The 25,234-nt window shown below is 36.8% G+C and overlaps 1 protein-coding gene across 4 annotated transcripts in view; it reads left to right on the top strand.

The window, feature by feature from the left end:
* lrp5 (low density lipoprotein receptor-related protein 5) overlaps nucleotides 1-25,234 on the top strand; it is a 194,594-nt gene that overhangs the window by 71,825 nt on the left and 97,535 nt on the right. For all 4 annotated transcript variants that reach the window (XM_051923358.1, XM_028796067.2, XM_028796068.2 and 1 more), the window contains exons 4-6: nucleotides 3,695-3,891; nucleotides 5,634-5,765; nucleotides 21,089-21,485. In XM_051923358.1, the coding sequence (XP_051779318.1) occupies nucleotides 3,695-3,891; nucleotides 5,634-5,765; nucleotides 21,089-21,485 (726 nt within the window). The remainder of the gene's footprint in view (nucleotides 1-3,694; nucleotides 3,892-5,633; nucleotides 5,766-21,088; nucleotides 21,486-25,234) is intronic.

The following is a 25,234-nucleotide window of genomic DNA, read 5'->3' as shown; positions in this document are numbered from 1 at the left end:
TATTAAAAACTTGTATTTTTTATTTCTAAGACTAATGTTGAAAGGACATTGATGGACAAATATACATTTTCTATAATAATCACTGTTGGTTAAAAAGCTCTGTAGTGGCAGAGCTTCTGAGTTGATAGAGATTGACCAGAGATGCTGAACACACTGATCTTTATAGGGACATCTTGGTTAATGTGCCTCAGAATTGTTTGTAAGAATGGGAATAACACTTGGGTTGTGGTTATAGTACCTATTTATAAAATGAACAAGAGAGTTTTTCTCTTAGGGTCCAGGTATACAATACAATACAATTTATTTTTGTATAGCCCAAAATCACAAAAGAAGTGCTGCAATGGGCTTTAACAGGCCCTGCCTCTTGACAGCCCTCCAGCCTTGACTCTCTAAGAAGACAAGGAAAAACTCCCAAAAAAAAAACCTTGTAGGGAAAAAATGGAAGAAACCTTGGGAAAGGCAGTTCAAAGAGAGACCCCTTTCCAGGTAGGTTGGGCATGCAGTGGTATGATAATCACCCAAAGCCCTGCTTATGTACAAAGTATTAAGTCCCATATCTCACCTGAGTTTTTCAGATGGCACAAATAATGGAAACTGAAGTGACCCTCACAAGAAGCCATTTCACATTATTAGGTAAAAACGTTTCACATGAATAATGGATGTACACAAGGACTTACTTTCAATACAGAGAGCTTTCCATGCACAGCTTCTCATGGGCCACATTAATTCTGACTTACAAATTCCAACAATAACCAAATGAAACAACCGTTTATCATTTCAGCTGTTCTCAATCTTGCTGGTCTGGTTCACTGACTTCTGTTTGAACCACAAAATTATCCACATCCTCCCTACTGTCTGTGGACTGAAGCTGTGGATAATGAATGAAAGGATAAGGTCACAGGTGCAAGTAGTCAGAAATGAGGCTTTTGCACAGTGTGGGAGGGCACACTATTGGTGGCAGAAGAAGTAACTTGATAATATACTGTAGTAGGACCTGAAGGGTACATCTGGTGTTGTCAAGAATAGTTCCTTAGTGCCGTCTGCATTGGTGTATATGAGACATGACCCAAGACACACAAGATATATTATTGAAGGGTTCAGAATTAGAAAACTTTATTAATCCCAAAGGAAATTACTTATGTTACAACTTAACAACAGACAAGGGACATGTTACACTAAGAGCACGTATAAAAGTAATCATGTAAATATAATAGTGTATAGTGTATCAAGCTAAAGTACAGAGTGTTGCACCTTAAGTTAATATTGCACATTTTGAGAACAAATAAGGTTATTCTCATGTAAAGAGCAGACAGCAGATGGTCTCCCCAGAAGGAGCAAGGATTTTGCATACTGGTCTTGCCAAGTTAGGTTAGCATATCACTTCTGTATCCCTCATCAGGAAAATGGATGATAAAAGTAGCATTTCCATGATTTACGTCTGTGATTGACTTACATGGATTCCTGCTTAGATTAGTGAATATTAAGAATTAATTTACTGGAACAGTGCAAAATCTTTAGAAATTGTAATCCAGATGTATTCTTATGTTTGCACTTCTCTCCTTTGTGTGAATTTATGGTCCCCTGTTTCTTAAAACTTTATAATTGATGCAAACTCATTTTTCCTTTTGTGTATTTTGAATTTGGGATTAAAGAGCAATTAGCAACTGTGGGAGTATCACATTTTGTTTTACTAAGGGATTCTTAGGTATCATCAAGCTTCATCTACTTATCAGAACTCATCCCAAATGCATTAGGTTTTAGGTTTATTTTTCTGATTATGCCATACTATACTTTGTTCTTGATTTTGGCTGCAATTTCTATTTGTTTTGCACCAATTCCTATTTAAGACTTATCCATCTTCAGCTGAAAACAGTAGGCTGTCATCATCTGTCTTTTGCACAGTGGCATGTTGGGGCAGTAGTATAAGAACTGGAGATTTTTTATTTTTACTTTTTTGATTTGATATTCTTTTGCTAATCCCTGAGGAGAAATTGTCTTTATCCATGCCTTTTGGGGGTTAGAGTGTGGAGTCAGCCATTGTACAGCATCCCTGGAGCAATTTTCAGGTCAAGGGCCTAGCTCATAGGGCCCAGCAGAGTAAGATCCCTTCCGGCGTAGTTGCCAGCTTAATAGGTTAATTGGGGGTTGCTCTTGCTCTGTTCTGGGGACTTTTCTAGATACTCTGGAGACAGTAGCATAGGGAAGGATGTTGGCTAAAGCCCATATTGTATTACTTGACTTCTTGTTGGAGGGAATGTCAACCTTGAAGACTGTAGTAGCCAGTCTTATTCCCTGATGATGTTGATTACATGACTAGAATTCACAGGGCATGACAAATTGCAGACTCCATGATGATTTTCCAGCACAGTTTCTCATTTCCAAAGTATAGTGAGCTCACCACTTTCTCTAACAGCCTATTATGCGCTGCTTGATGGAGACAGTGCCAGTCTAAAGCCTTTACAGATATGTCAACTTCAGCTGCAGTCTCTGCCCTTTCCATTCTGTTGTGGTATATAAAACGTGACATTAGACAGATGGGGTCTCTCTTCCATTTGTCAGTTTCAAATCTCCATTGTTCCTCATTCTTTGTAATTGTGTTATATGGACTTATAAAACAGTTACAAAGAATGAGGAACAATGGAGATTTGCTTTGTATGGTCCTATGGGCAAGCTCTTATTGGTTGTCAGCTCTTATATATACACACACACACGACCCCTACACCTTAAAACAAAATCAAACCTGTTTTATTTTGTCTGAGTGAGTAGCACAGCAGTCAAAACTGAGTTGCTGGATATGTCCGACTACACGACTCTGTCATTAGTTTGTGCCAGGACTGCCTCTGACTTTCCAAGCTTATATAAGTGAACTCACCAACTGAGTATCACTGGAAATGTGTAATATGGCAGGATCTTAAGTTACGTTAAGTCTGGCCACTGTTTCTATTTACTCCTTGGATTCTGGTTTTATTTATTTACTTATTTATATTCATTTATTTATTGTGTGTTTTTGTCTGTGTTCACTGTCTGCGGGGGCACATGCAAGCAAGCATTTCATTGTACATGGTACTTGTACAAATGACAATAAAGAATTGAATTGAAATACACTGAACAACCTGCAAAACAAGACTATGATACTATTTTTGTTTATATTACTATTTCATTTTTGTGTGTATTCAGTGTAGCTTTTGTGCATTATGAGCTATAATACAGCAGTTTCTCCTGGGTCTCAGTTATTTTCTCTCTGGCTCGTCTGTCTATCGTTCTTACCCTGAACAGATTGATAGAAGGCGACAAAATGAAGATCTCAAATCTGACTGGTTAAATGAATTAGCCCAACACTGTGAGGCTACATCTAATTGTTGTTTTCCACTTAAATAGCACATTTATCTCTGTAAAAGGATTATTTGATGAATAGATGTAGCTACAATATAATCAGGCTGCGTTCATAGTGGTTTCCTCATATTCTACTGTACTGTGGCTGTCTATGGTCGTTAAACTCATTTGACTAAAAAAAAAAAAAAAGTTTTTTTTTTTGCCTTTTTTTAACATTGTGATCAAATATTGTCTTGTGTTTTACTAGCATGTTCTGTTCTTATAAAAATGAACCACTTCAAAACTGACTAACTGTACTCAATTTCAAAAAAAATAATCTACTGTGTTTTTTTTTTTTTTTGGTTTTTTTATTCTTCAACAGGCAAACAGTGGTTAAAGGAACATTGACGCATCCATTTGCATTAACTTTATTCGGCGATACTTTATATTGGACTGACTGGCAAACCCGTTCGATTCATGCCTGTGACAAGAAGACAGGGGAGAAGAGAAAGGAAATACTCAATGGGATCTATTCGCCCATGGATATCCAAGTTCTGAGTTCAGAAAGGCAGCCATACAGTACGTGTCTGTTGTGATTTGTGTTCTTTGCTCAAAACTGTATTTGACATGGAGGTATAATAATAATTAAAGAAAAAAAAAAAAGATTTTATTGTAATAGGAAAGGACATTCCAAGTTCAAAAGAAGATCACTTTAGGGTCTTTTTATTAAAAATAGTTTATATTAATGTTTATAAAGAATAGACAGAAAATGGTTAGCAAGGTGCACAATATATAATACAATATGAAAAGTTAGCAAGATATAATATACTTGATACAATATGAAATTAATATTCACTTAAGTATAGTACACTCTTCCCCAAAGCATCTTGAGATCTCCAAGACTCCAGCTGTCACCTTGCCATTAGTGATTGCTTTTTATAAGATCCATCTTTTTAAAAATTAATATCACTAGTATTCCATTCCTAATGTATAAAAATTTTCAGTGGAGAAGTTAAGAGTATTATTTTAATCTCATTGTGTATCTCTGTATTTTTTAATCTGCTTTTTCCAAAGTGTAGCAGTGCTAATGATTTGTATTTCTCATTTATTATAAACTTCATGGTGTTACTGCTTTAGTGTGTGCCTTCTCAAAGGGAGAATAGCTCTTTCCTGGACTCATTAAAGAACTTTCACTCTTCTGAGGGCTCTTGTTAATTGAAACAAAATGTACGTGGATTTTATTTGAAGTCTTGGCTTGAGGTATCTTCAGGGAGGTTTGTCTTCCTTTGGAGGAAGAAACTCAGTTCTGACAAATAAGTAGCTGTGCTCATTCCTTTCAATTGTTGGTTGTTACTCAGGTGGCACGGTTTCTCTCCCGGCCTGACCACTGTCTCTATGAAGTTTATAGATTCTTAGGAATTCTGTAGTTTTTCTCTAGGCATTCTTCTTTCCTCCCACATAGACGTTCATGCTAGGGTTAATTCCTTTAGGTTGACCTGGTGTGAGTGAGCTATAAGATGAACTGCCAGTCTTTTCCACAATTCCTGCCTTGCACCTTATGCTACTCCTCATGCTGCTCTGTTTGAATGTGTAGGTTAAGTTTATTTACTCACACAAATACTTTGCAGCTCAGTCTGCATCTGTGTTAATACAAAACACTTAAAACTTTTCTCCATAAGGAAACAATAATACCTACTGGCACAAGTTTGCATACCTTTCTTATTCTTGGACTCCGTTATTTTCTACAGCTAAGCATTTTTTTTCCCTGTTTAATGTTTTCTCTCTTAAATCTATCATGACTACAGATCAAAAATCCCAAGGTCCAGCAAAAGAATTTATAAAGGGTGGTGGTGGGGGGGGTGTCTTTCTTTTGAAATGAAAACAAAATACATAAATTGTTCTTCATTTTTGAAAAAAGCACACAGAAATTGGCCAGATATACTTTGCATCTTTGATGTTCTGTATATTGATTATGAGATAAAAAATGAAACATGTGCAACTTATAGAAACTTTTCATCATAAGCCAATACGTTGGAGCTTTTATGAGAAGACTCAAGTGCAAGTTGCTGTGGAGGTTGCTTTTGGCATAACAATCTTAAACTGATGTGCTTAACCTTGTTGGCATGCTCATACCTAGAGGGTATGAGTTAAGAGAGTTTGAGCCGCATAAAAAATTTAATAGGTTATACATAAGTTGATTGTTACTTGAAAGCATTTTACATAAAATTGGCTTTGTTTAATTTTCTTTTAAAGATGACAACAATCTGTGCTAGTCTCTGTTTAATGTCCAGTCATTAAAATGTATTTATTTCTCTTTGTAGTTCGAACACCCTGTGAAGAGAACAATGGTGGATGCACTCATTTATGTTTATTGTCACCACAAGAGCCTTTCTATAGCTGTGCATGTCCGACTGGTGTCAAACTACAGGAGGATGGGAAGACTTGCAAGTCAGGTTAGTATTTTGCAGTGCTTGCAGGTGACATGTATTTAACTATAATATGGCTATTCATTTCTGAGATTCTGGTTTTTCAAACAGTATGATTATGGGTTTTCAACCTGGAAGTCATTTGTCTTTCTGTGATTGAAATACAGTAGAACTCCAGTTATCCAAGTTAATGTGGACCGATGCTACCACGGATAGCTAAAAACATGAACGAAACAAATGGCCGCTGTAGTGGTGATGCAGAGCAGAGAAGGTGAGGGCTGACATAGAGAGATCAGCTGATGTCACCAGGGAAGCACGTCACTCACACCGGTCATAGATAGCCTCTGCACAGCCGATTGATGGAGTGCTCTGTTTATCACATGCCCTGAAGCACTCACATCTGAGGCACAGAATACAGGTTTGACGTTTACCATAGCACTTTGAAATGTAAAAACACAAAAATCCCAAGTGAACAGCACAGTAGAGCATATGTACATGGTCATTGTTGGCAAGACACTGACAATAGCCAATGGGTGAGTGAGTCACAGCCACATTCCCACAGTCACCAGCTCCTCGCAACTTAGGTTAGTACAGTCGAGGTTAAAAGCATAGTATTTACGTGCTCTGTACTTTATTCATGATAAGGCTTTTATGAATCATGAGAAAAGCAGTGTATTACACTTACAGGATTGCCTTGGATAAACTTGGTAAAACAGTGCATGGATAATCTGAGTTATACTGTATTAAATAACAGAAAAAATGTTTTCCCATTTTTGTAGACTCCTGGTTTTCAACACTTTTTTTCATCAACAGAAGTCTTTTACAGTAGTGGCTTTTGCTTCCTATAAACAGTTTAGGCATACTTGAAGTTCTTTAATTAGCAGTGGGTGCGGCTGTGGCAGTTCTGGGGTCACCTATATGCGATGAATTTGCTGGAGATGCATTCAGAATTTTCTGCATTTTTTCCAAGTAGCAAAAACATTGTCATATTCCTCTTTTATGTTCTTTTTACTGCATGAATAATGTTATCCGAATTATCATTGAATAACTTAGTGACACAAATGCATGAACCCATCAGTGGACCATGAAATACATTGTTAGATTAACTCTCACCTTGAGGCTGACCAAAAATGCACTCTAGGTTTTAGGTTTGGTTTCTGTTAACCCTCATATTGTCTTTGACTCAAATTTGACCCATTGTTTGTTGTATTTGAAATCAGTAAAAGCACCCTGGGTTTGGTCAGGATGAACCTTTATGGTTTTACCTTCACTTCCCCAAATTAATGAACAAAAAATAAACATCCCATAATTAGTATAGCTTATATCTTGTCATGTCTTTCAGGTCAATTTCGACCCAACATTGACTTTATTGGATTTTTCTATTCCGTCTAGGATACAGTAGTTTAACTCATAAAAAACCTTAGTGTCATCTTTTGAGCTTAAAGTTTGGAAGGATGGTTGGTTTTACTGTCAGTTCTGATGCTCACATTCAGCTGTTGATTAAAACAATGGTACTTTTATATCCTTTAATCAGATCAACATATAGCCGCTAGTTTCAGTGTGCACATTTTAAATATGGAAAACATGGTTAAATAATTGCATTTATATATTGCTCTTCTCCTACCTGAAAAGGTTTTGCATAGGCAGAGGAGAACCACTTCAACCAGCACAACCATTGTTTAGCTCCCAACTGGATGATGTGATGGCAGACATTTTTGTGACAGTATGCTTACCACACATTAGCTATTAAGTGGTTAATGTGTGTGTGAGAGAGAGAGGATGATTTGTGGCCAAAATGGACAAGGCCGTGATGGGCAATTTCGCCAGAACATCGGGACACACCCTACTGTTTTTGAAAAATGCCCAGGGATCTTTTAGTGACCACAGACAGAACCTCTGAAGGATTTACACCACAGTGTCCCTGTTATTGCACTGGGACATTGGATCCACAAACAAAAAGAAAACTCCAGTTAGGCTGTAGAAAAAAACAAAATCCAAGGCCAAAAGACCGCCCAGTCGCCACTGGGCATTCTACCTGACATAGTTGTTCTAAATCAGTCCTTATGCTTTTCAGGATTTAAATGTAAAAAAATTGATGATGATGGTCATGTGGACATCTGGGACACCCGCCATTCAATCCATAAACACAGAGGGCAGCTTGGTACCTTGATCAGTTGGTGGCACAGATTGTCACCAGAAGAGAGAGCAGAGAATTGTACAGATTAGTAAGGAATTGCAGAACTCGGAGGAAAATGATGATTCAATACTCTTATAGTGTAATAGGAGTTACAACTTTTAGGTTTAGGTAGACTTTATGCCAGGGGGAAATTTGTTTAAAGCAGGAAAGTACAAAAACAGAAGACATTGGTTGTCAAATGTTGTGTCTCTGTTTATCTGTTGGGTCTCTGGAACAATGTTATTGCATAATAGTACACTCAATATCAATACAAAGAAGAATAATTACTTTCATCTGTATACAAAATAATAATGCAGAATTTAACATTTAGCACCATTCATTCAAGTAATAGAAATTAAAATGCTTATATCTTGAGGAATGAGAGTTCTTAAAACTGTTGCTGTTTACCTTTGGAAACGTAAATCTGCAGCCTGATGGAAACCGCTGCAATTTAGAGCAAAGAGGATAGCTACTGTCTGACAGAATTGAACTGGCATTCTTTCTAACCTGTGTGCAATACATTTCAGTGATAGAGGTCTGCTGTGAACGGATAATTTTACTGTAAATGTTTATAATGTTGTTAAGATGATATATGCTCTTATTCCTGAGGTTGCCAAACCAACAGATAAAGACAAACGTAACAATGGATTCAATAAGGACTTGTAAAAAAAAAAAAAAAGTATCATTATGGTGTTGTCCACTTTAAAACTGTTGAGTTTCCTAAGACAGAAAGTCACCCATTTTTATTGAGTTATGTTGTGTTAAGATCAAAGTTTAGTTTGTGACTGAGAGAATAAAAGTGAAAAAAAAAAGCTAACTTTTACAAGTACAATAAATGTACACCGGCTGTTACAGACGCAAACCAAATGTATGTGTTTACTGTATAATGTTAACAATAAGAGCAGCTCACTACTGAAAACGGTAAATATAGGAAGCAGTCAGGATCGAACCGGGGGATTCATGATTACAAGTCAGCAATTCTCACCACTATGCCATGGAAGCTGTTTTATTGTCCTTGAAAATTTTGTGAAAGTGTTTATTTGATCATTGGACTTCAGGCTTCACACATTATATAGTTTATGCCTACATTTTGTCATTTATTACTAAAATATGAAAAATGTTTGTTTAAAGAATGTGTTTACACAGATTATTGTAGAAATGGAACACACATGAAATGCATGTGATCCAAATAACAATCTATTATTTCCACTCTGAAACTCCAGGACTTCACTCCCAGATAATCAAGGCATGAGCTGGGAGAACTTTGTGCATGTTCTGCGGCAGTGGGGGGATGGAATAGCAGGCTGCTTGTCTTTATCGGCACATTTACAGGACAGAGGGGTGCGAAGGGATTTAAGGTGGGCCGGATTTACAAGGTTTTTCGTAGGCTTTGGTAATTCTAGTGTTAAGTGAAAAAATGCAGTTCTAGTAAACGGTTTAATATGTGATTTAAAATTTAAGTTAGAATCAGTAGTTACCCCTAAATTGTTTGCCTCTGACTTAAACTTGATCCCTTAGGTGTAAAAGTTATTTCTAGTACCCGCACTATATCCATTTTTGCCAATCACTTCGATTTCTGTTTTCTCCTTATTTAGTTTGAGAAAGTTACTGCTCAACCAATCGGAAATACAAGTAAGACACAGGATCGGAGAGCCAAGAGCGTCAGGGTCGTCAGGCGCTAGCAATAAATAAAGCTGTGTGTCGTCTGCATAGCTGTGGTAACTTGCCTTGTCCTTTGAGATAATCTGACCTAATGGAAGCATATAGATTGAAAAGAGCAGTGGACTCCAAATAGATCCTTGTTGTACACCATATAAAATATCATTGGTCTCTGAGGTATAATTGGCTCAACTAACAAAGAATTTTCTGCCTGTTAAGTAAGACTGAAGTCAATTTAATATGTTGCCGGAGAGGCCCATCTATTGACTAAAGCAATTTATATGAATACTGTGATCACTGTTGTCAAATGCTGCACTTAAATCTAAGAGAATAGGAACAGATGCACGGTCTCTGTCCCCATTAACCCACAAGTCATTTACTACTTTAATCCGTGCAGTTTCTGTACTGTGATTTGTTCTAAAACCCGACTGAAACATGTAAAGAATAGAATGTTTATTCAAGTAATCATTTAGCTGCGTAATGACTACTTTTTTAAAAATTTTACTTAAAGACAGGTTAGATATTTTTCTAAAATCCTCAAAAACAGAGGAGACAAGATCATTTTTCCTGAGCAGAGGTTTGACAACTGCAGTCTTAAGACAGCCAAGAAAGACCCCCCGTATCTAATGATGAGTTCACTATGTCAAGTACACCATCAATTAGCACAACAGAGACTTCTTTGAAAAAGCCTTTTGGTATTGGGTCCAGGATGCAAGTGGAGGGTTGCTGTTGAGAAATTATTCTATGTAGTTCGGTAGATCTGTTCTGGTGAAATAATTTCTCGCTTAAAATGGAGTACCGGGGTTCAGTTGGATTAACTATTGGGGGATGTACTATATTATTTCTACTGTCATTAATTTTGTGTTAAAAAAAAAAATATATATATAGCAAAAGCCTCGCAAGTTTCTCTAGTAGTTTTTAGGAGGCATTCCATTCAGTGAGCTGGTTTAGAAGACAATCAGTAGTCGAGAATAAAACTGCCTCTCAAAGCGTACTACATTGTTATTTTTGGTTATTCTTTCCTTCAGTAATTCATAATGGACTATCAATTTAGTTTTTCTCCATTTACACTCAGTTCTCTGACATGTTCTCTTACCTTAGCATAATTTTCCACCTTTTCCACCACAATCATTGTTAGTGTTGTTGAGGTAATCATCACAAACAGACTGATTGTTTAGAATATTAGCTGCAGATATATCAAAGTAACATTTTTTTCACAATATGCTGCTCACTAGTTGTAGTTATCAGTATTTCTACATTAAATAATATGGAAAAAGTGTTGCGATATACAGATATTCACAACCTGCCTCATGTAAAATTTTAATCCTTTTGCAATGTCTAAATCCAGTGTGTGTCCTCCCTTATGTGTCGGCTCGTTGACGCGCAGGCTGAGGTTAAATGATTACAGGAGGTTTATGAAATCTCTTGTTTTCAGGTCAGACTGGTTTTAGAAATGAAAGTTAAAATCGCCAACAATTATGAATCTGTCTAAGTTAGTTGTTATAGATACTAAGTCTGAGAATTCCTCAAGGAAGGACGCATTAGGTTTAGGAGGTCTGTAAATGGACAATACGAGTGACTGGGGCACACCTTGAATAACAATGGCAAGATTTTCAAAACATGTGAAAGTACAGTACCAGAGTCGACATTTTTACATTTTAATTGGCTTGAGTAAATAATTGCTAAACCGCTGCCTTTCTTGCCTTAGAAAACTGCACAAGTAAAGCTGTAATTCAGAGGTGCAGTTTCAGTTAAACCTGCGTCATCATCCGAGCTAAGCCATGTTTCACTTAATGTAAGAGAGTCTATTTTTCCTATCCCTAATAAGGTTGTTAATGTAAAAAGTCTTGCTGATTAATTCTCTAAAACTTAGTAAGGACATATTTAAGGTCTTGGAAGAGCAGAGATGAATCGGAGTGTTAAGACAGCTTGAAATGGTAATGAAGTTATTCGTGTTAATGCCACTTTGTGTGGATTTTTTACTTAATTTCTAATCTGTAGTTAGTTTTAATACAGTGCTGATTTAGAGGTGAAATAGTAGTTATTCGCATTTAGACTGCTTTGTCCGGGGTTTCTTTTTTTTTTTTTTTTTAATACTTTGGTTTGTTATTATAGTGTTAATACTGTGCACATCTAAATTTGAGCTCAATACAGAATTATCACATCCTAGCAGGGAATTATTGAAGCGTTAGGATGGGAAAGACTAATGACCTTTGAGATGTTTTCGGAGAAGATGCTCCAAATCTGTTCGGATGCAGACAGTCTCACCTAAAGAAACATGGTCTTTCCCAGAAGAGATCCCAGTTATCCACGAAGCCGATGTTTTGTCGCTTGCAGAAGCCACTCAGCCAGTTGTTTAATGCCAGCAGATGACTGTAATATTCATCAGATCTTCTTACCTAGAGGGAGAGGAACTGAAATGAAGACACTCGCTGCCTGGGTCCTCTCCTTTGTGAATTGAGTGAGCAGATGTCGTGTATTACGATGGTCCCAATGGCCCTGTCCTCATGCTTCTCAAAGACTGTCGCCGATCTTCTCATAATACAGTATCTCGTACATGAGCTCTGGGAAAATAAGAAAAAAAAGATTTCTTTTTATGGGAATGAAATGTTGAGGTTACGAACAATTGAATCCCCAGTAACAAATACATCACCAGAGACTGCCGGCACTGTGGGAGAGCGAAGAGGTTTGAAGCGGGTCTGGATGATGATACTTGCCTGAGCCAACGGAGGTGATCTAGCCTTGAGCCCATGCCTGCATAGCTGAAACAGCCTGATATCCTCATTGTCGTCATTGCTTCAGATGGCGTGGAGGTAAAACATAAGAGTAGTGCCCTGCCATTTTTGTCTACAGTTCTTTTGTGTTCCTGGACCAGTCCAGTCTGTCATTGATGTGGACCCCAAAGTACTTGTAGCAGTACACTACCCTCACATCTGCTCCCTGAATAGGTGAATAGAGCATACAGTTTGGTATGGTGACAGTCAATGACCATTTCCTTGGTTTTAATGATATTAAGTTGCAGTTTTTTTTTTTCTACATCAAGAGGCAAAGTCTCCACTTGTCTATAAACCCCATCATCTGAGAACTTCTGCAAGTGACACAAGATGGTGTTATATTTATAGTCTGAGTAAGGAGAAAGGGCTGCTCTTGTGAGTGGACCAGTGTTGCTCACATCCACATCAGAAACACTGTCCTAAATAATGAAGCTGCCTGAATGCTTGGTATACTTCAGAGACGTCAGTTACCACAGTGCCACTGCGAAACCGATCCTCTCAATATATGGTTATGTGCAGACTTGTGAATGGAATATCAGCCTTGAATTTTTTTGAGACTTAAAAATAGCTGTGAAATGACTGCATAAGGGAGGTTTTACAAAGTGATAATCTGTTGCTGTTAAAATGAAACACTTACATCAGCTTCTGGGATTGTCACCCTTACAATAAAGTGTAAAAGTGCCAATCTCTGTTTTAATGTCCTCAGAAGGTTTAGTGCTGCTTCAGACTGGACAGTTTGTACTTGCCTTATTTTAAATTCCGCACTTCTGTAATATTTTGGTGTATGATAAAATAGATATAAATGACTGTTCTAACACACTTTTCAAAGAACACCTGTCTGCTGATGCAGTGGGAACAGCTGTCTGGTTTTAAGTCCTCCTTGAACTTTATTTGTGGGAGTATATGGATTTCATTTTTATATTTGAGCATTAAAACATCATATTTGTTTGACATAGTTTTTTTTTTTAAAGTTTCAATCAGTGTCTTCTTTCTACATTTATTTTAAGTGATGCTGATTAGCAGTCTCAAACAACATTCTGCAGTTTTTTTTAATGTTGTAAGTCATTAATTATTTTGAAAGTACTGTATTCATTAGATTTCAATTTTTCTTGTAACTTACCAATATGTGAAGGCCCAAGTCTAAAATATATTTAATTGCTCTTCTGTGAATTTTAGGGACACTGTTAATAACTAATTTAGGCTCTGAAAGTGTAGTTAATGTTGGAGACATTTTGATGTTCACTGTTTAAAATATGGTGCTGCTCATAAGCTGTTTTTTTTGTATTTTTAAAATAATTTTTAAACATTTGTGGCAAGCAGTGCGGTGTAGTGATTAAGGCTTTAATTATTTTTTATAATTATTTGCATTTATATAGCGCTTTTCTCACTACTCAAAGCGCTCAGCAATTGCAGGTTAAGGGCCTTGCTGAAGGGCCCAACAGAGCAGAGTCCCTTTTGGCATTTACGGGATTCGAACCGGCAACCTTCCGATTGCCAGTGCATATCCCTAGCCTCAGAGCCACCACTCCGTCCTAAAGGCTTTGGACTTCAAATCCTGACACTATGGCTTTAATTACTGCTACTGACACTGTGTGAACAAGAGCAAGTCATTTCACCTGACTGTGCTGCAAATTGGGGGGGGGGGGGGGGGGGGTCCAACTTTGGTCTGCACTTATGATTTGAATGCAAATTATTTTGTGAGTTTTTAAACCTATTGCAATAAACAGCAGATGATACTGTAGCCCATCTACTTAAAAGGACTGCGTCATTGGGCAGCTTCACCGGTTGTCGTGAGGGCAACTGGGTGAAAGCTGAGGGCGCTTGTTTTAAAAGTGAGCCATAACAAGCCAACAGAATCACAGCCAGCGATGTGTTTTTGTTTCAATGCTTCATTGCACACCTGGATTACAATTACACCCATCGGATTACGGATTTCTTGTTCTTGTCCTGTGTCTGCTTGTTCGTGTGAATTTGTCTCTGTTTGAAAATATCTTTGTCTGGGGAGCGCTCCCAACTTTTACAAATCTTCACTTAAGTCAGCATCACAGTAGGGCAAAACTTTACATAACATTCAGAACACTGTTCACAGGGGATGTCATTTCATAATTACGCCACCATCATCTGTATATTGGAAACTGAACCGTGTTGTGAGTTTTTATCATTTTTGTGCTTAGTGTTTTGTTAGATTTCTTTTGTGACTAATATTAATACTTTTTGTCATTTACTACCATAAGTAATACATATTTATTGTAATTTAAGTTTTGTAAAAGTTATAGTTAACTAAAAAAAAACTGCTGAAGTATGCAGTCTGTCTAGGGGATGTCATGCACCTTTGTCTTGGCAGCCAGTCTGATGCATGTGATTTGATTGAACAGTAATTGCTCCATCTTGTTTTTCTTGGAACTTTGCATCCTATTTAGTGCATTAATCTTAGAATATACTGTATAGTAATCATGGGCCTAAGACCTGTTTGTGGATTTTTTGCATTTCCCTGTCTCCCTAACTCCCATGAATTGCAAGAGATTATCGTAGTGTTATCTCAGATAACACTAATTTAAGTCAACTTGGAAAGAAAGAAAAACAAATAGTAATAATGGTTGCACTTATTTCATTTTTAATCACATGTTTAGGTACCATGGTTGAGTGTTTTTTCATTGAATGTCATCTCATTTAAATTAATAATTTTAATGTATACTAAAATTCTTAGCACAGTGTCGCTAGATGCACAGTATAGAGTTCATCACCTTGTAATAAAAGTAATCAATATTTGTGTGTGATGTTCATTTTGTTAATGCTGACATTTCTGTCGTGTATTTCCCTTTAATTGCAGTTTTAATTTTTCAGCTGATCGTATTACCAAAATAAACACAGCCATTTGTGGTGCCTAGTTATTTTCGTTGACTGGGCAAAGCCGCAATTGAACCTTGTAAAAGCAGCAGCCCCAAACAGGGCCTCTCACTAGAGTGAACCCACACCCACTGAGCACCTCTTAAAACAGACAGCTTTTTATGGAGAGCATGCAAGGAGAGCAGCTTTGTTAAAAAAAAAAAAAAAACAATCCTTTACTTTTAAATAACTGTGTTGTACAGTAAATATGATTAATTGATCTTTAAGTAATTAACTTGCCCCTTATTTAGTTTCTCAGGCACGCCTAGTTATTGGGTGCCTGTTTTCAGATCTGACAGATTTTAAGGCTGAGATTAATTCAAGCCCAGGAAATGTTTTTACTTTTTCCTTTTCGCTTCACTTTCAAATAAACTTGTCTGTTTTAATTTGGGGAACAGTTTTTAATTATATATTAGCCGTGTTTCAGAGTCGCAGATGTGTATGTACGAGCTATATGATGGCATGTGACTTGGCTCATAAAACTTGAGCAAAATTAAGGCTAAATAGTATACAAGTAATTGTTTAATGGAAATAGGTTTATACTAAAGCTCGATTTGCATGACTGTTGGTTAAGCTTAACATTTAGTTTTTATAAACAGACTTTTGTGTTACTTCTGTATTAGGAAAACATGACCTTATGCAAATATAGAAGGCATTCGCATAAAGAAAGTGAAGAAATCCATATTATTTATGTATCCCTATCCACCTTGACAATGTATACTTTATGACCAGATTATGGTGACACATTTCTAATCACAAAAACACTCATAACTTTGACTAATGATAGAGCTTTGAAAACAACTGTAACATTATTTGGAAAATGTGGTATTCTGTTCAGCTTGTGTTCTAAAAACTTATTTTCATGAAAAATTCAGTTTTTTTTTTTTTGTCAGTTTATTACAGCTGTCGTGTCAAAGCCAGAGGATATAACATTTCATAGGTATTGCTCTGTCTTAATAGTCTCTGTTTTTCCATTAGCACGTGCAGTTTTTCTTTTCATATCTGCCTTAATAAAAGGACAAGTGTCTGTATTTCTCTGTGTGTTTATTTGGTTGCTATGTCTCTGTCATTCCAATCACATCACATTTTTAGTAATAAAATGAATTGCATTTGTCATTCCAGTAGACAGCACATCTATTGCACAAACATTAATGCTACTTTTATGAATCCTATACTAAATGGCACACGCATTGCATAATGTACTACAAAAGCTAATGCCGAGGTCTGCCTTGAATTCTTAGATTTCAACCCCTCTTAGACAGGTAGCACAGCTAGTAATTTCATTGCAGCTGCAGAACGTCTGGAACATTGTCCACAATAACAGCAACTTGTCTTGTGGCACCTAAAATCCTAAACATGAGATTTAAATCAAAGTTATTTAGTTACAAAGTTATTGTCTGTCTGTATACCTGCATTGTTATCACTCTTTAATTTAATATTGTTCTTTATCAGTATGCTGCTGCTGGAGTATGTGAATTTCCCCTTGGGATTAATAATGTATGTATGTATCAAGGTAGGTAGGTACTCGACCAGTATTTCTGCCAAAGTCCACACTTCTGTCTGAACATGGCTCCTTAGAATTGGGAAAATGAGCAGGTTTTGCCAGTTTCCACTGACTAAAATTATTATAAACTCTTGAAGAATGGAGAAGGTAGTAAATTAACAGCATTATACCAAATCATCACACAACCTCACCTGAAAGCTGTAGCTTCCCCTCTCTCTTCCCAGAATCCCCCAAACACAAACATCATCTTACTTGGCAGTGAAGCATTTAGAAAAATAAAACACAAATTGCTCAAAGGCATGCTGGCGCATTGTGTTTTTGTACATGCATATAACGCGTCGTCTTACCAAACACATGGGTTGAAGTGCAAGAATAGTCTCTTTTGGTCGATCTCTTGCCAGAAAAACTTCTTCTAAAGTCCTTCTTTCACATTTGTAAATGGTGCTCTTCATAGAGACCCTGAGTTGCACCTGAAATATTGCCTTCAGGGATGGTGCTGATAAAATTCCCAGCTTGTATCTTTTAAAATGTGCAAGCATCTAACAGACCACACTTACCGACTCTTTGAATGGTAAAAGCTTGGGTTATTTGATTTTTTTTGCATGACACCACATGACAACTTACAATGCTTACACCATTCAACTCTAGCATCATCATTGTAAGACCACCTTATGAGGGCCAGAATATTCAATATTTCAATTAGAAACCTGGATTTTATTTGCACTCACATCATGGGCTAGATGTGGCTCATGGACTGTAGTTTGCCCACTTCTTTTTTGAGTGCAAATGCATGTCAGTCTAAGGAGTCTTTCTCATGGCGTAGTTTACATCATAGTCACTGCCCCACAAATCTAAACAGAAACCCCCAAAACATAGGATGTGACAAGTTTGTTTGACAGTTTGTATAAAAATAATGAAAAGACCCTCAGAACATTTACTTGGAGGGCTCTGTCTGTTTGCCCATTTGTTGTTCATTAATATTTTTTTTTTTACGGTGCCAGTAATGCAGATTGACTTTGAGATTAATGGATTGCATACTTCTAATTTGATTTTACTTACCCAGTAGGATGGAATTTTCTACTTTCTTAAAAGTTCTGACGGAGTTTATTTATTTTTGTAAATGGAATTTGGATGGGGTCAAAGATTTACCATTGAGTTAAGCTCAGATTCTGATTTGATTTTCAAAACATCTGGAAAAGCTGATTTTAGCAAATTAAATGTTATTGAACTTGTTCACTTGATTCAGTTTCCTGTTTATTTTACTCAACATTCATTTGTGTTCATGATAAATATTATGTTGTACTGTATTTTTGATGTGTATGTGTGCAACACATTTATGGGGTGGATTGACAAAGGGGATGAGACAAGGGAGAGGAGTCAGGGGGCAAAGTTTGGGAATTGTCTGCAGCTTAATATCAGCAAAACCCAGGAACTGCTTATTGACTTAAACTGCACCAAAGAGCCTCCATATTCAGTTACTAATCAGGCAGTGGATGTGGAGGTAGTGCACTACTATAAGTACTTGGGGATCCACTTCAATGACAGGTTGAACTGGTTTTATAATACAGAGGAACTGTAGAAGAAAGGGCAGAGCAGAGTACATTCCTTTAATGTGAGAAGTGACATCCTTGACATCTTCTACAACTCTGTGATGGTCAGTGTGGTTTGCTGGGCAGGTAACATCACTTCAAGAGAGGCCTACTGAATCAACAAGCTAATTAAAAGGCAGGCTCAGTTATGTGATACAATCTATACCCCCTTTAGGTTAGTATCAATGTAGAAAATTAAAACACAACTCAGAGCCATTATGAACAATGCTGCTCATCTTCTCTTTCTCTGCCTCACTCTTACTGAGGACTTTCAGCCAATGAATCATTCAATAGAAATGTGTCACCATGCAACAGGTGCTCCTTCATAACGATGAACATATGCCTGTGTAGTATTTTAAGTAATGTTTATTTTTAAATATTCTTCTTTTTTAATTATCCTGGTGTGTGTTCAAACCATATTATGAGTGCATATATATTTATCTACCTCTTTACCTATTTATGTATTTATTTGATGAGCTTTGGTTAAAAAAAAGTCAAAATTAAGCCTAGGGACAAGTAAAGTTCAGTCTATCTGCTTGATTATATATTATTTCATATTGCAATCGGTTGTATTGTACTGTAAAATCTTCCATAGAATGATTCCTCGTGGTATCACTAAACTGAAATCTCCATGGAAGTACTAGATGGACCATTCCATAATGATTTGTATTTATATCTGTATTGTGTGTGTATAATTTATATGTACAGATGCTTAACCAATAGTCTAGCAGTGTTACATTTAAATTGGATGCTTTAAACTTTAGATATTCATATTCTATAAAAATGTCAACAACTGAGGTGTTTTGTTTCTAGGTTTTAAATTCTTTGACTTCTCACTTTTGTTATGTGTTAATGTGTATTTAATAGTCACTCAGTAATGACCAACAACCTCTAATTTATTGTTGTTGTTTTAAACTTTTAATTGAAGGAAATCTTGAATTAGATCATTTCAACCACACAAATATGTTCACTTGCCTCAGATACTTCAGTGGATCAGTAATTTAGCAAAAAAAAAATATTTCTGTGTTCACAGCTAGGTCAGCGTTGCTCAGTGTAAAATGTCAGTTAATAAATTTTCTTTTTTTTCTGTTGGCAAAATGGATCTGCTGTCTTACTTTTCTCCAGAGGTTGCTTACAATTTGAATGAAAATGGTACGACAGTCATGTTTATTACAGAGCATGGCCGGTCTTGGCATGCAGACTGATTATAAATCATTTTGTGTGAAGCCCAGTGAAAGCAATGGTTTTTAGATTTTTAATATTTATGGTACATGGCAAATGTGTCTGGAGCTTGTGAAGCAAGTAAATGCAAATTTTTCCACAAGTGAAACCACTTATAAAAACAATAACACATTTTGTTGCTAGAGACGAGTTGTGTGAACACCCCCCCCTTCTCCTCCTCGATGGGCTGAAAAGAAAAGGTTAACATTTTCGATGGTTATTCAAATGAGTTTTTGTTCAGGTCGAAAAGAGAAGGTGCCTATGTTTCAGTTTTATCACTTATTTGCAGTAAAAGTTGTGTGTTCTTTTTCTGGGGCTTTGTTCTTTTTTCAGTCTGATGTCCAGATTATGTTTAAATGATGTTTGTTATTTCAGAAACTATTTCTCCCTGTTCCTAATTTAATGAGCTGCTGGCTTTGTGGCTGATTTATAGTTAGTATTATTATTTAGAGTCAGAGTACATTGTCTGCAGGTTTTCTTATGCAGGTTTTCTTTTTAGTTCTTGAAAATAACTTTTACCAATGTCTGAAGACACCACTTTCTACTGTAAAACTTAAAAATATAGTAATGTATGTTGCACCAATTGAATTTAGAAATTTTCTTTAATGTTTGTGCCCACAAAAGAAAGATCTAAGTCTGAGGATTAGGCCATGCTCCAGCAGAGCTGACAATAAAACCGAATTTAAAACAATGCCTCTTTGTTTCAGCTTGATTAGTGCACATACAAATGTAAAAGGAATAGCATGACATTTTGGCAAGGATTAGAAAGAGCACTTGCTACACTCTTCATTTGTCGCGGTTGGGTAGATAAATTGGAGCATTTGTTGCAGCATTATATGCGTCATGTCAATTATCAAGGCTGGCAAAGCGTAGCTTAAAAGAAAAAGGTGTATGAATTTCAATTTGTGGAGACACTTGGAATGTAAGTGGAAAGGAATGGCGTGGACACATTTAGTGTTTAATTGGGAAATGACATCCGAAATATGTCCTTTTTGTGGTGTATAAGTGTATTTAAAAATTCATGCATACAGTGTATACCCTTAATGATAGTACTCATCTGAACAAGAACGCTGCAGAGTATTGGTTGCTTAATGCTGAAGAGAAAGTGAATCCATGCTTGTTTTCCATAAGTGAGTCTTTTTCTTACTCTAAATATTCCTTCATTGGTTTAACATATGTTATTCAGTTGTAATACACATGAAACAATGAACGTTCCTTTCAAGGATGGTAAGGTTTATTTTGACTGCTTTGGCATTAGCAGCCTGTTGAACATAAACTCCCATCTGACTGCTGTGCAGCAGTGCAAAGAATATTACATTTTTTCAGTTTGGAGTCATCTTTTGTCCACTTTGTAATTGATTTAGTGCAATGTGGAGCAACTGCAGCCTTATTATAGTAGCATCGGGCAGATAGCAAGAACATGTTTTTGTTGGGCCCTCAGTCCATTTTAGATCTTGGACAGCAAAACCTGTTTAAAATAGTTTATGGATTGTCTTTCTGTGGTTTCATGCATTTAATTTTTGATGTTTTATACATTATAGGTGCTGAAGAAGTACTGCTGTTGGCTCGCAGAACAGACTTGCGTCGAATTTCTCTTGATTTGCCTGACTTCACAGACATTGTTTTGAAAATTGATGATATTCGACATGCTATAGCATTGGACTATGACCCTGTAGAAGGCTACGTTTACTGGACCGATGATGAAATTAAAGCTATCAGGAGGGCCTTTATTGACGGTAGTGGCGCTCAAACGCTGGTAACTAATGAAGTGAACCATCCTGATGGAATAGCAGTCGACTGGGTAGCACGCAACCTTTATTGGACTGACACTGGAACAGATCGCATTGAGGTGACTCGGCTTAATGGAACATCCAGAAGAATTTTGATATCTGAGAATTTAGATGAACCAAGAGCAATAGTGCTTGATCCAATCAGAGGGTGAGTATATTCCAGCTTCATACTTACTTTATGCTGCAGTGTCCCTAGTGCCTTTTTTAATCTCACCTCATTAATTTAGACTAATAAAAGACGTAAGACTTAACTAAGACTTAAACTTAACTATAATGAAATTTCCAGAAAGCTAAAATCCCTATCTTTTACATTTCATTATGGGTTAGTTGTTCACATTAAGAAATTACCATTTTTGAGGAGTGACCAAAGATTAAGTATAATACTGGCTAGCTAAAATTACATTTTAGTCTTGGTGAAAGCAGGAATTAGGTTACCTTGGGTATTATCTTTTTTTTGTGTGTGTGGTAATAAGCTTTTGGCATTTATTACTTTAATTATTGAAGTTGTAGAACTAATACACTGTTAGCTTCTCCTCCCCTTTTGCTTTTCATCACAGCTATATGAATTTGCCTTTAATTCTGCTGTATTTCATGATTTATTGTCAGTCTTTGTATATTTTTAGTGAAAGTGAGCATATATGAGTTGTTTTTTGAGAGGCTGTGTAATTGCCTTCCTCAATTAGCAAAAGGAAAAAGTGACCTGTGCTTTTTCCATAAGGCCAGCATTGCTTTACAGGGTTCAGCATGATTTCTGGATAGAGGGCACGCCAGATTTTACAGTGGGCAGTTGCTGAATGTCATTGCCTCATCAGTAGGTGTCAATTTATAAGACTTCTCTCAGGATCAAAAAAGTATCTCTCTATCTAGTTGCAGAAATTAACTGATCACACGATTCTCTCATGACTTTTCATCACAGTTCCATCTTGTCACGTGCCCTGAAAATTCTGCAGTGTCGACTCATTTTGACAGCTAATCAACTTGGGAGGTCAACAGGCTAAGCTGAAATTTTAGCCCATCTTTCTTTTTCCACTCTGTAGTGGTTTGGCAAACAAGAAACATCGACCAGACATCTGTTTGATGACCCTCTGTTTGCACAGTCCGAAACACACACTTTCCTCGCAGTTACCATTGTTTCTGACTGTTTGTGGGCCTTGTATGCATTTTATTTCCAGTTGAGCAGTTATTGGCTATGTACTCTCACATATGTAAGAGTCCACCCCCATGACTCGATAAAATGAAGCCAGTTTTATTTTTCCGTTGTGAGTCCGAGGGTGCTATGACTCTGAACCTGTGAATGTCACACTACACAACTGAAAGTCACAGATGCTTGCTGCAACTGTCTACAGCTGGGACTTTAATTTGTTTTATACAATGTGCATGGAAGGCTGTTACTTAAAAACTACCGGAAGAATTATTCAGTGTGGTGCCAACTTAACTCATTTTTTTTTAAATAAAATACAACTTTTGTTGACGTTTGCATGTTTCCACAACATGTGTGTAGTTTGTTTTGAGCTGAACCTTCATTTTCTTCTGTTTATTTTTGAGTGGTCCTAACACATAGCCAACTTGTGTCCATGTTGGTTGCAGATTCTCCTCAGGTTTTCTTTCACTTGTTTTTTCCCCCTTGCATTTAAAAAGGACTTCTGTTGATTGTAGGCTGCTGTGAGATGATCTTGCATTTTTAGCAAAGCAGCAGCTTTGGAGCTAATTGTATTACAGAAACATCAAGGTTATTAAAAGAGAGAAAAAGGTACATTTATTACCCATTTAAACTAAATGCAGACAATATTCTTCCATTTACAAGTTAAACAATTCATAAAAATAATTCAAGTTTAAAATTATTAATGAATGAATGTGATGGTATAGTGGTTCAGAATTGTTAATTTAATATATCTACCATAGTCCTTTTATAAGGACTTTTAGTACCAGGGTGTTGTACCGTGTTAGCCATTATGGATATAGTGAGAAGTCAAGCAAAATGACACCTTGCCTCGAAAGCTTGCATATTGTAATCTGTTTAGTTAGCCAAAAAAGGTGTCATTTTGCTTGACTTCTCACTATAAGGACTTTTATAAATTTAATATAATCTGCGATTTCTTTATGACCCAGTTTAACACTTCCATAAACAAACCACCACAAAAGGTTTAGGTTACTGTCAGATTGTTGCTAAAACTTTAACTTTGATATCTGTACCAGCTTTCAGACCTCGGTACTGGTACCGAAATGGTTATGTAGCTAATAATGAATAACTCCAAAACCCTCTGTCTTACTCCAACCTACCTGATGTGCCGCACAATTGCTTGCCTCCCTGGTGTGCCATGCCATTATGCTGTAATATGCACCTCTTGCCTATTGAAGCCGTTAAGTCTTGATCACATCGAAGCAATGTATGGCACGTGGGGCAGGGTCTCCCATGAAGTCCTGATTGTGCCAAAAAGCCAGGGGGTTGGGGCGTGTGGGCAGGAGAGCTGACAACCAATGAATGCTTATCCAGAAGTTCAGTGCATACAATGTAGAGGCAAGGAATAAGGAACACACATTTTAAATGTCACCAACAGAAGAGAGGCTTGTGTTTTTGATATCTTGTGTTTTATGTACTAAAACAGAATGGGGAAAAAGTCAAAAGGCTGCGACTCACAAGCTGAAGAGAGGCTTGTCTATCTGATGTCTCCGGACTTAAAGCTGCATTCCATTTACCTCGGAAGTCCGATGTTGGAGGTGGGAATGATGTCCCACTCACTCGGAAAACAATACGGATGTCTCCAAAAAGAAAAAAAAAAACCTTTGTTGCGCTTACTCCATCGTAATAAATAGCAGTTGATAACAACACATTGTATGGTATTTTGCGCATCCAAACACTGTAGCAAAATTGAAGTAGAAGTTGGACAGTATTGTGTGTATGACTGATTTAATGAGTTACAAATAAACAAGTGCTAATAAACAGTATAATACTACAACTTCTGCTAAAGTTTGTGGTATATGTCGCAATTTTGGGTTGATGTCCTAATCGGAAGTTGGACAAGCTTGAACTTGACAGACCAGCCCAGAGTTTCCGTGTGAGGGAGTGCCAATTGAAAATCTAACTAGGAACTCGGAAATTCTTACTTCCCAGTTCAAATGGTAGCAGTAGTTGTATCATGACGAACAAAGAGCAGAGACTGCTATTGAATTTGAAGCAGCTATTAACTCTTCAAACAACATGGACTCTGTCTCCTCAAAAAAGGGACTCCTCTGAAACATCGGTGTTCTGTTGGTAAATGTGACATGGGCTTAGATTTTCAGTTGTGGAAATTGACGTCGTGCAGTGACGAGATCAGCGACTGTGGTCAGCAGATCTGAAATACCTCATGAAAAATGAGACACAAGTAAATGTGTCACAAATGTGACATCTGCTTGAAGTTGCTTGCCTTGAATCAAATTATTGATGGCTCACCATTGCATATATCAGTCAGTATATGTAAGATCATAAATATTATCGACTGCCCCTCATGTTTATAATAGTCTGAAGACATGCTGACATTCTATATGCAGTTCTATTTAGGACATAGGTCATTCTTTTGCATCTTAAAATTCAACAACAACATTTATTTATATAGCACAGTTTCATACAAATAATGTAGCTGAAAGTGATTTACATGATGAAGAAAAAAAAAGACAAAGTAAGATTTAAAATAAGACAACACTAATTAACATAGAATAAGAGTAAGGTCCGATGGCCAGGGAGGACAGAAAAAAAAAAATCTCCAGACAGCTGGAGAAGAAAAAAAAAAATCTGCAGGGGTTCCAGACCATGAGACCACTCAGCCCCCTCAGGGCTACCTTGTATAAAAGGATGAAGGGCCAATGTGAATGTGTACAAATAAGAGAAGCATTCACTCATTTGGCAGATAAATATGA

Source organism: Erpetoichthys calabaricus, chromosome 2 (genome assembly GCF_900747795.2).
Source record: "Erpetoichthys calabaricus chromosome 2, fErpCal1.3, whole genome shotgun sequence".
Taxonomy (NCBI): domain Eukaryota; kingdom Metazoa; phylum Chordata; class Cladistia; order Polypteriformes; family Polypteridae; genus Erpetoichthys; species Erpetoichthys calabaricus.
The sequence above is the reverse complement of the archived record's forward strand: the minus strand, read 5'-3'. Positions and strand labels throughout refer to the sequence as shown.